The sequence below is a fragment of the Hypanus sabinus genome, chromosome 15, assembly GCF_030144855.1.
Source record: "Hypanus sabinus isolate sHypSab1 chromosome 15, sHypSab1.hap1, whole genome shotgun sequence".
Classification (NCBI taxonomy): Eukaryota; Metazoa; Chordata; class Chondrichthyes; order Myliobatiformes; family Dasyatidae; genus Hypanus; species Hypanus sabinus.
In genome coordinates, this window is record NC_082720.1 from 65,461,252 (window position 1) to 65,473,869 (window position 12,618).

Consider the following 12,618-nt stretch of genomic DNA (forward strand, 5'->3'; position numbering starts at 1 on the left):
TCAGTCTTTATGTTTACTTGCTTTATTTAAAATCCATGATGTCAGTAGAATTCAAAACTCTCCAGCCACTCCTCTGGCTCAGTCAATTTGAATGTAACCTGAAACTAGTATGATTTTGTTCATTCCATACATTATACCCAGACTGTGTAGCCTCAGCCAAGACTATGATGGATTTATGTATCTCTGGGCAGAGAAAGGAAAAGTTATAGACACGTGATTCAGCATTGCTGGAAATTTTGGCAACATATACACAATGATGGCGAACTCAACAAGTTAGGCATCATCTCTGGAAACATCTCTGATGATTCAAGCAAGACCCTTAATTAGGACTTGAAAGGAAGTGGGCAGAAGTTAGAATAAGATGGTGGAGAGTATGGTGGTTGGGGCTCAGGTGATGGGAGTGGTGGATTTTTGAGGGAGGGGAAATGGAGTAAGAGGCTGGGAGGTGATAGGTGGAAGAGATAACGAGTTGAAGAAGAAGGAATCTAATAGGAGAAGACAGTTGACCATTGTGAAAAAAAGAGGAGGGGAACCAGAGGGAGATAATAAGCATGTGAAAGGGTGAGAGCACAGCCAGAATGTGGAATACAAAAAGTGAGAAGGGAGGAGGTGGGAAAATTGCCAGAAGTTAGAGAAATTGATAAGCAAAAGAAATACTGCAGATGCTGGAAATCCAAAGCAACACACACAAAATGCTGGAGGACTTCAACAGGTCGGGCACCATCCATAGAACTGATCTACAGTCAATGATTTTGGCTGAGACCCTTCTTCAGGACTGGAAAGGAGGGGAAAAGACAACAAAATAAAAAGGTGGAGAGAAAAGGAGAGGAGGACAAGCTAGAAGGTGATTGGTGATGCCTAGTGGGTGGGAAAGGTAAGGGGTTGCAGATGAAGGAATCTGATCGGAGAGGAAGTTGAACCATAGGAGAAAAGGAAGGAGCAGCTGCACCAGGGGGTGGTGATAGGCAGATGAGAAGAGGTAAGAGGCCAGAGTGGGAAATAGAAGAAGATGGGAGTGGGAGAGAATTTTTTTTTTACCAGAAGGAGAAATTGATATTCATGCCATCAGGTTGGGGGCTACCTAGCTGGAATATTTGGTGTTGCTCCTCCACCCTCAGGGTGGCCTCATCATAGCACAAGAGGAGGCCATTGATCGACATATCAGAATGGGAATGGGAATTGGGGTTAAAATGTTGGACCACTGGGACGCTCTGCTTTTGGTGGCTGGATTGGAGGCATTGGGCAAAGAAAGTTACAACAGGTCCCAATAATGTAGTAGAAGAGGCATTGGGAGCAGCAGATAGAATCAATGAGCGCTGCAGATCTGCAGGTGAAGTTTTGCCTCACCTGGAAGGACTGTTTAGGGCCTTGAATGGAGGTGAATGGGCAGGTGTAGCACTTTATCAACTTGCAGGGTTAAGTGCCGGGATGGAGATTAGTGATGACAGATGAATGGACAAGGGAATCACAGAGGGAGCAATCCCTGTGGAAAGTAGAAAGCTGGTTTGGTAAAGATGTGTTTGGTGGTAGGATCCCTTTGGAGATGGTGGAAGTTGTGGAGAACGATGTGTTGGATGCAAAGGCCCCCGTGTGGTAGATAAGAGAAAATGATGTTCCTGCCACGAGGTTGGAGGTCACCCAGATGTAATAAAAGATGATTCTCCTGCATCCTGAGTTTGGCCTCAGTGTGGCAGAAGAAGAAGCCTTCGAGAGGCATGTTGGAATGGGAAGTCAAAACTGAAATGGGCGGCACTGTTAGATCCTGCCTCATCTATTGACGGAGCAAAGGTACCTGACCCAGATCAACCAGGATCTTAACATCAATTGAAACATTTTCTAGCTGATTTTTAGGCAATGGCTGAACTCAGCAGAACTTCGTGCCTCTGCCTATCCTATGGCAAATAATCAATCAAGATAGGGTTAACATTATGTCCAATTAAAGAAGGAGGTTGCTAGATAAATATAACAATCTGTCATTTAGTCATTGCCAAATCAAATAAGAATTCAAGAGAAGTATTAAACAGCGTGGAAATCACTACTACAGATGCTGGCTGAGGTGAATTTTTTTTTAAGGGAATGGAAGCCAGGGGCATGACAACAAACAGATCCAAAACTAGAAATGTGACAAGGGGCAGGCACATTTGAGGTATTTAAGAAACTTCTAGACACATGGATGATAGAAAAAATTGGAGGAATATCTGGGAAGATCGAGTTGGCCTTTGAGTAAGTTAAAATGTGCGTACTGTATTGGGCTGTTCTCTGTTTCTATGTTAACCAGACAGAAAGATGCACAGATACAGTTAGCTGAATTTGGTTGGGAAGAAATCTGTGTGTTTCTATTCTCTGTTGTGAATTCTGAACCTTGCTTTCAGAAATTAGTTGCCTGAAAAATCTAACACGTTTTGAAGTATCAAACAGTCTGCTGGAGGAATTCAGTGAGTTGATCTGCTTAGTTCCTCCAGCAGATTGTTTGTTGCTCCAGATTCTAGCGTCTGCGCCTCTTGTGTCACCACCTTTTGAAGATTATTTTGTCAATGGGGAAATATAGAGGATACCTGATTTAAAGTAGGCATATAAAACAGTGTATGTACAATTGATAGAATAGAGTTTCTTCTATGGTGAAACTGTGGAATTCGTTGCCACAAATAGCTGTGGAAGCCAAGTCACTGGATATGTTTAAACTGGAGGATGATAGTAAGAGTGTCAAAGGTTACAGGGGGAAGGCAGGAGAATAGAGTTGAGAGGGATAATAAATCAGCCATGATGGAATGGGCCAAATGGCCTACTTATGCTCCGATATCTTTTGGTCTTATGCACTAAGTGTCACCAAGGGAGATTCCTATTTTCTCCTTAGGTTACAGAGGAATGTTGTACAACACAGTACTTCAGCTGTGATAGAATGGGGGATCAGACTCAATGGACCAAATTCCGTCCCTATGTTTTATGGCTTTATTAGAACAGAGTTGAGGAGAGAGGGTAAATGAAGGCAAGCTGTTACCATTCAAATATTAAAAATCCAGGTAAATATCTGGGGGAGGGGGGAAATGTGACATGCAGCAATAGCCACTTTTACAATTAAAAAGACCAACAGTTAGAGCAAGTGGATGTCTCGGGAAAGAGCATTAGCATGCTGGACAGAACCGGTTAGCTGCTCGAGGCATTTTGGGAAATTCCAGTGTCTTTTATTTTAGTCAAGGCTCATTCTCTGGCAATGTGCTTGGAAGGGACAGAAGGAATTAAACAAAGACTCCATATCTCTTCAAGATGCGATGGTTCAATTTCAATGTTGAAGCTTGTCAACATTGAAATTTCAACATTCAATTTCAGTGTCTGATCAGGATCCAACTCTCAAGCTGATTAGCCAGCCAACATTATATTCCTTGTGCACAACATAGCTACTACATTCACATCATTACTACCAGCCTCAAGAGCCTCACTGAACATAAAACATTTTGAGGCTGCAGACAACTAAATAAAATACTATTATCCTACAAGTTTTAACTCCTCAAACAGTATTTGTATCTATCATTCAGCAGATCCCTTCATCTGATTATCTCAAGAATTACCTACCTATTATAAGCAGAGAACTCTTATTAACTGTTAACTGACCGATAATTAACTCTTAGTATTTGTTTAATTAACCCTTAACTTGATATGTGATCCTATAATTAAGACTTAAGCTCCTCCAAACTCAGGGTATCAATTAATTCCTGATGTCTTGCACTTTGATCCTGACCCATTCTCAAATCAGGAGCTTGGGCTCCACCTGCTGCCCAATTACAGCATTGATTGCCCATGCTAACTCAAATTGTAAGTACCAGTTGATTGATAGCAGTCATTGAATTGTCAGTGCAGATCTGGAAAAAGTGTGCCCCACATTGAGCTTGCTGATTTAAACCCTTTCTATTCATAACAAATGGAATTGTCAGGGAGGAAAGGGATTAACAAATACAAGAGATTCTGCAGATGCTAGAAATCTTGTGAAATGCACATAAAATACTGGAGGAACTCAGCAGGTCAGGCAGCATCTATAGAGGGGAATAAACAGTTAATGTTACAGCCAAAACACATAATCAGAATTGGAAAGGAAACCAGATTCATTTGGGGCTTATTTTGACTTCTGCCTGCTAAGGGGTCTCAGCCATAACCACCAACAGTTTATACCCCTCCATCGAGAAAGGAATTAAATCTTCTCCATGAAGGAGTCCAGCGTAAGGGAGACAAGATAATGTGCATGCAAGAAAAACTTCCTCGAATGATGAGAATCTGGCTCACAGGCTAAATATAATTGTCAAATATAGTAATTTTGAAAACAAGGCTATCAAAATGTTTTAAAATATGGCAAGGATCATTAAAATGAAGACATGATGGTTAACAAATACAGCCTGGTACAAAAGTTTTAGGCACATATATAAAGCTAGGGTGCTTAAGATTTTTGTGCAGGTCTGTATTTAACAATGTGGAGCAGAGAAAGTGTTTGAAAATCTGGCAAGAGCAAAGGTTACTGGGAATAACAAGGGTGGAGTGCTGCACGAGGGGTGTGGGACAGGTGGCAGAGAAGGCGTGCTGAGGAGAGGGATGGTACGGGTAGAGATACACCCAACTCTGGGACATCAGGCAAGGTCGTTTGATTCCAAACAATTGGTTTATTGATCATTACAGTACAGAATGTCTCTCTGGTGTTTCCCACTCCCTCCCCTTTTCCCAACTGTAATCCCCCTCTCCCTACTCCCTTCCACTTTCAGTCCTCAATAGAAATTCATATCAGAAACAGGTTTATCATCACTCACATATGTCATGAAATTTTATTTTAGTTTTGTGACTGCAATAAAATGCAATGCATAAAATTACTACAGTACAGAGCAAAAGTCTTATGCACCCAAGCTATATACAGTAAATATGCCTAAGACTTTTGCACAGTACTGTACACTGGAGGTTCTTCAGTTGCCTGTAGGTGCGTCAGGGCATCCTTTGGCTCTGAGGTAATGGTATGGAGATGAACAATAGCTGTGAGACCATTTAGCCCCATCAGTCTGCTCCACCAGTCGACAGGACTGAGTCTGATCTTCTATCTGCACTTGGATTTCCTGCCCTCGACCCAGCTCCCTTTTTACCTCTAATATCCAGAAATCTGAACAAGGAAAACAGATTCACAGATTTCTGGACATCAGAGGGATATGGTCGCAGACAAATGCAGTAAATAACACTTATACCCATATCCAGGTGACTTCAAATTGTTGTTGGCCTCCTGTACTTATGTGGTTGTGAGAGCTTGTATTTACTCCTCAGTTTTTGTACTTTTCAATAACATTTGCTCATCTCTACAGAGAGGCCTCTCCACCCCAAGGAGAAGGTTCTGGAACAAGCCCTCCAATGGTGTAAGCTAGCAGAACCTAGCTCAGCTTATCTGGTAGTGAAGAAACTCCCTGAAGAAGGAGGAAATCTGTACTCAGGTAAAGCCTAATGATAGATGTGACCAAGGAGGGGGGCAAGTAGTACCCAACACACACTGGCTGTGACAAAGCAACAGTGCTCTGTGTGTGTGGCCTTGTCACCTAACAGTTAATGAAGGCTGGACTTCTTTTGTGAACATTCTCATTGAAGATCGGGCAGGAAATTGGCATAAGCTAACTAACTGCCCTCACCACTGATAAATACCATAAGACATTGGAACTGAACTATGCCATTCAGACCATGGAGACTGCTTCGCCATTCTATCATGGCTGATTTATTTCCCTTCTTACTCCCATTCTCCTGCCTTCTGTCCATAACCTTTGAAGCCCTTACTAATCAAGAATCTTACAACCTTTGCTTTAAATATACCCAATTACTTGGCCTCAATGTTCATTTGTGGGAATGGATTTTATCCACTGACTAAAGAAATTCCTCCCATATCTGTTCTAAAAGGATGTCCTTCTACTCTGAGGCTGATCCCTCTGATCCTAGATGCTCTCACTACAGAAAACATCTCCAAAGTCACTCTATCTAGTCCTTACAATATTCGGTAGGCTTCAATGAGATCCCACTCCTCATTCTTCTAAACTCTGGTGAGTACAGGTCCAACATTCCTCATGTGATGATGTTTGATGGATCGCGACCTGTATTCAATTTAACTGTTTAATTACCAAGACAAATCTCAAGAACCTCCTCTGGACCCTCTCCAATACCAGCACCTTCTCTCTTGGATATGTGGCTCAAAACAGTTCACAATACTCCGTATGCAGTCTGACCAAACCTTAGCATCACTTCATCACTGTTTTATTTTAGTTATCTTGAAATGAATGCTGACATCGCATTTGTCTTCCTTACTACCAACTTAATTTGCAAGTTATCCTTAGGGGAATTCTGAAACAGGCTCTAGCTACAATTCAACATTGGCTGTTGTATCTGCAGGAATGGAAGACTTAGGTGGAGTGAGGAACAGACGGTCAACACCGCTTCGTTAACTCACAATTCATTAATGCTGAACTTCTGCTCAGTTTTGTGTAGAATGAAGCTTGGGGTTCTGTTTGGCGAGATGTTGCTGAACAGTTCATATTGTTAGCACACTCAGCAGGATTGTTCCCTACCTGATTCAGCAACAGAATTGAGATAACTCCTGTCTGTGTTAATATTGAACATAGAATAGTACAGCACATTACAGGCCACTCGGCCCACAATGTTGTGCTGACCCTCAAACCCTGCCTCCCATATAACCCCCTACCTTAAATTCCTCCAAATACCTGTCTAGTAGTCTCTTAAATTTCACTAGTGTATCTGCCTCCACCACTGACTCAGACAGTGCATTCCACGCACCAACCACTCTCTGAGTGAAAAACCTTCCTCTAATATCCCTCTTGAACTTCCCTCCCCTTACCTTAAAGCCATATCCTCTTGTACTGAGCAGTGGTGCCCTGGGGAAGAGGCGCTGGCTGTCCACTCTGTCTATTCCTCTTAATATCTTGTACACCTCGATCATGTCTCCTCTCATCCTCCTTCTCTCCAAAGAGTAAAGCCCTAGCTCCCTTAATCTCTGATCATAATCCATACTCTCTAAACCAGGCAGCATCCTGGTAAATCTCCTCTGTACCCTTTCCAATGCTTCCACATCCTTCCTATACTGAGGCAACCATAACTGGACACAGTACTCCAAATGTGGCCTAACTAGAGTTTTATAGAGCTGCATCATTACATCGCGTCTCTTAAACTCTATCCCTCGACTTATGAAAGCTAACACCCCATAAGCTTTCTTAACTACCCTATCTACCTGTGAGGCAACTTTCAGGATTCTGTGGATCTTGAGCAGCAGCTGGTGTGTCATAGGCTCAAAGTGAAACTGCTGTAAGTTGAGCTCTGACAGAGTAACATTCTCATGCCTAATAATATCATTGCATCGCAAGGTGTCCCGAGAACCTTACTTGCTGTTGAGTGGCTAGTAATATTGAGTACTCTAAGATGTACCAATTGTGCTTCAGTTTTGCTCTGGAGCAGATATTTATCCTTTTTCTGCATATTTTTAAAACGTCTGTTACATGGACTGATTTTTCAGAATCAGAATCAGGTTTAATATCACCAGCATATGTTGTGAAATTTGTTGTCTTTGTGACAGCGGTCCAATGCAATACCTAATAACAGAGGGAAAAAGCTGTGATATACAGAATATATACGTTAAATTAAATAAGTAGTGCAAAAATAAAAATAAAAAAGTAACAAGGTAGTGTTCAACTCCTTATCATATCTCAAATTTCCTTCCAAGATGGGGGAGGTCATGTGCCCACTGATTAAGGAGCATTTTTAAAGATTAGTATCATTTGTCACATGTACGTCAAAATATACAGTGACACGTGTCATTTTTCACCAGCGACCAATGAATTGTAAGCATTGTGCTGGGGGCAGCTCACAAGTGTGCCATGCTTTGGGTACCAATTTAGCAGGCCCACAACTTACTCACCCTGATCCGTAAGTGTTTGGAATATGGGAGGAAACCTGAGCACCCGGAGGAAGCCTGCTTGGTTACGGGGAGAATATACAAACTCCTTGCAGACAGTGGCAGGAATCAAACCTCGATCGGTGGTCGCTGGTGCTGATAGAGTGATGGCGCTAAACACTATGCTACTGTGTCACCCACTGAGTCTGCACTGAATGCCAAAGAAATTCCATCAGTCCCATTCCCTACATCAACACTTCACAACCCACAACCCGTGCCCCCTCTGTCAGCTCCACTTAGTTATTTACAGTAGCCACTTCACTTACTGTACCTGTATGTCTATGGGATAGAGGGGATGATGAAACCCCAGTGGAAATGCATGCAGGCACAGGAAAAATACATTATACAGTGGCACAATATGTTATACAGTGAGTACTGGAAATCAGGATGAACTCAAGTCTGTCTAGCTACTGTGTTACTCAAGATGACAGCATGGGAATAGAGTCACAGAGCACTACAGCACAGAAACAGGCCCTTCAGTCCATCTAGTTGATGCTGAACTATTCTTCTGCCTTGATCCATCAAACCACTCTTGGACCATTGGTGTTCTGATGTGCGCTGACAAATGACTGGACCCAGGTGCAGAGGGATGACTGGACCCAGGTGTAGAGGAATGACTGGACCCAGGTGCAGAGGGATGACTGGACCCAGGTGCAGAGGGATGACTGGACCCAGGTGCAGGGGAATGACTGGACCCAGGTGCAGAGGGATGACTGGACCCAGGTGCAGAGGGATGACTGGACCCAGGTGCAAAGGGATGACTGGACCCAGGTGCAGAGGGATGACTGGACCCAGGTGCAGAGGGATGACTGGACCCAGGTGCAGAGGAATGACTGGCCGCAGGTGCAGAGGGATGACTGGACGCAGGTGTAGAGGGATGACTGGACCCAGTTGTAGAGGAATGACTGGACCCAGGTGCAGAGGGATGACTGGACCCAGGTGCAGAGGGATGACTGGACCCAGGTGTAGAGGGATGACTGGACCCAGGTGCAGAGGGATGACTGGATGCAGGTGCAGAGGAATGACAGGACCCAGGTGCAGAGGAATGACTGGACCCAGATGCAGAGGGATGACTGGACCCAGGTGTAGAGGAATGACTGGACCCAGGTGCAGAGGGATGACTGGACCCAGGTGCAGGGGAATGACTGGACCCAGGTGTAGAGGAATGACTGGACCCAGGTGCAGAGGGATGACTGGACCCAGGTGCAGAGGGATGACTGGACCCAGGTGCAGGGGAATGACTGGACCCAGGTGCAGTGGAATGACTGGACCCAGGTGCAGAGGGATGACTGGACCCAGGTGCAGAGGGATGACTGGACCAAGGTGCAGAGGGATGACTGGACCCAGGTGCAGAGGGATGACTGGATGCAGGTGTAGAGGGATGACTGGACCCCGATGCAGAGGGATGACTGGACCCAGGTGCAGAGGGATGACTGGACCCAGGTGTAGAGGAATGACTGGACCCAGGTGCAGAGGGATGACTGGACCCAGGTGTAGAGGGATGACTGGACGCAAGTGCAGATGGATGACTGGATGCAGGTGCAGAGGAATGACTGGACCCAGGTGCAGAGGAATGACTGGACCCAGGTGTAGAGGGATGACTGGACGCAAGTGCAGATGGATGACTGGATGCAGGTGCAGAGGAATGACTGGACCCAGGTGTAGAGGGATGACTGGACCCAGGTGCAGATGGATGACAGGATGCAGGTGCAGAGGAATGACTGGACCCAGGTGCAGAGGGATGACTGGACCCATGTGTAGAGGGATGACTGGACCCAGCTGCAGAGGGATGACTGGATGCAGGTGCAGAGGAATGACTGGACCCAGGTGCAGAGGAATGACTGGACCCAGGTGTAGAGGGATGACTGGACCCAGGTGTAGAGGAATGACTGGACCCAGGTGTAGAGGAATGACTGGACCCAGGTGCAGAGGAATGACAGGACCCAGGTGCAGAGGGATGACTGGACCCAGGTGCAGAGGAATGACTGGACCCAGGTGCAGAGGAATGACTGGACCCAGGTGTAGAGGAATGACTGGACCCAGGTGCAGAGGAATGACTGGACCCAGGTGTAGAGGAATGACTGGACCCAGGTGCAGAGGGATGACTGGACCCAGGTGCAGAGGAATGACTGGACCCAGGTGTAGAGGGATGACTGGACCCAGGTGTAGAGGGATGACTGGACCCAGGTGCAGAGGAATGACTGGACCCAGGTGCAGAGGAATGACTGGACCCAGGTGCAGAGGAATGACTGGACCCAGGTGCAGAGGAATGACTGATTCCCCGGTAGACACAGAGAAAAAAGGTTTATTCATAGGAATCCCAACATACCATTGACCGAGCAACACGTGAAATGAATCATCCTTGAAACACAAGAACACCTATGATAAGTACTAATTGGGAGTCTTCTTTAAGTAATCACACTACATGAAAAACCTATGCCAGTCAAACTAACTTGACAAAATTAAACAGAAAGCACAATGCTCAACTTGCAGAGGCCAGTAGGGCTCATAACAATAGGTCTCCATACACTGTTTGCCCAGTTTGTTATGTAAACATCTCTTAAACAAACCTCAAACACTTCTGTTAGCAGCTTACTCCACATTTGCACCACCCTCTGAGTGAAGAAGATCCTATTCAGGTTCCCCTTAAATATTGCACCTGCACAACCCATGACCTTAGAGTACAAGATCAAGGAGGTGCTGTGGCTTTATAATACACTGGTGAGGCCTCACCTTGAGTAGTGGGAACAGTTTTGGGCTCCTCATCTTAGAAAATATGTGCTGTCTATGGAGAGGGCCCGGTGGAGGTTCACAAGGATGCTTTCAAGAATGAAATGGTTACTGTGCGAGGAATGCTTGCTGGCTTTGGGTCTTTACTCACTGGAATTCAGAAGAATGAGGGGGATCTCACTGAAACCTTTTGAATGTTGAAAGTAATGTGGAAAGGATGTTTCCCATGGTGGGACAGTGTAGGACAAGAGGGCACGGCCTTGGGATAGAGGGGCACCCTTTCAAGACAGAGATGCGGAGAAATTTGTTTAGCCAAAGGGTGGTGAAATTGTTGAATTTGTTGCCACGTGCAGCTGTGGAGACCAGGTGTATTTAAGACAGAGATTGATAGGTTCTTGAATGGACATAGCATCAAAGATTATGGAGAAAAGGCTAGGAACTGGGGTTGAGGACACAAAACTTCAGTGGAAAATGCCTGCTTGCATTTTACTCTATCTATACCCCTCATAATTTTGTATACAAACTTCAATGTAAGTTTATTATCAGAGTTCACATATGTCACCCTATACAAATGTGATATTCATTTTTCTGTGGGCATACACAGCAAATACATAGAATAGTAACTGTAACAGGACTAAAGAAAGATTAAGTATAGTGCAGAAGACAAAAAAATGTGCAAGTACCAATATACATAAATAGCAATAAATAACAAGAACATGACATAATGGGACAAAGAGTCCTTAAAGTGAGATCATTGGTGTGGGAACATCCCAAACATAGGGCAAGTGAGTGTAGTTATCCCCTTTTGTTCAAAAGCTAATGGTTGAGGGGTAGCTATCAAATCTCTCCTCATTCTCCTAACCTGCTCGAACTTACCCTGTCAATCAGATCCTTAAGTCCCAGTAACATTCTTGTAAGTTTTCTCTGTTATCTTGCAATATTATTGATATCTTTTCTGTAAGCAGGTGACCAGAGCTACACACAATTCTCCAAGTTTTCCCCCATCAAGATCTTACACAATGTCAATGTAACATCCCAACATTGGACTCTTCTATTTAAATGTACATACTAAGGCATATCTTGATGAATAAGGAGAGCAGAAGGTTTACTTAGTTAGATGACAGAATGGCCTGATTTTGATCTCCTCTCTAATTTCCTCAGTGGTACACACTTTTACCTCAACTTTCAATTGTAACCCTCTCACGGTGGCTTGTAATAAATTAGGCTCGTTTGCTAACTCTGGCTAACAGCTACAAGACTCAGTATAAGAACATAAATAGGAGCAAGAGTAGGTCGTCTGGCCTGTTGAGCTTGCCCCGCCATTCAATAAGATCATGGCTGATCTGGCCATGGACTCATCTCCACCTACCTGCCTTTTCCCGATAATCCTTAATCCCCCTACTATGAAAATATCTATCCAACCTTGTCTTAAATGTATTTACTGAGGGAGCCGCCACTGCATTATTGAGCAGAGGATTCCACAGATCCACCATTCTCTGGGAAAAGCAGTTCCTCCTCATCTCCATCCTAAATCTACTCCCACGAATCATGAGGCCATGTCCCTTAGTTCTAGTCTCAGCTACCAGCGGAAACAACTTCCCTGACTCTATCTTATCTATCCCTTTCATAATTTTATATGTTTCTTTAAGATCTCCTCTCATTCTTTTGAATTCTGAGAAGGCCACCTACAATAACCAATAAAAATCTAGGGTTGGAACGATTCAGGTTCAACCAAACGGGAAAGTTAGAATGTTCCGATGAGGAAATTGTGGTAAATGTTGTGTAAATGCTGCCTCAGGCAAAGTTATTGTTCGACAGAAAACAACAGTCCATAAACCAGCATAAAATTAAAGTGGAAATATATTTACATTTATTTCAACTTTAATGAACAGTTAATAGAAAAGAACGAAGAAGGGCTCAGT

The 12,618-nt window shown here is 44.1% G+C and overlaps 1 protein-coding gene across 1 annotated transcript in view; it reads left to right on the forward strand.

Annotated features, from left to right (window-relative positions):
• The window catches only part of arap3 (ArfGAP with RhoGAP domain, ankyrin repeat and PH domain 3), a 276,417-nt gene that overhangs the window by 242,607 nt on the left and 21,192 nt on the right, over nt 1–12,618 (forward strand). Inside the window, exon 25 of the mRNA XM_059990469.1 lies at nt 5,328–5,453. Within this exon, the coding sequence (XP_059846452.1) occupies nt 5,328–5,453 (126 nt within the window). The remainder of the gene's footprint in view (nt 1–5,327; nt 5,454–12,618) is intronic.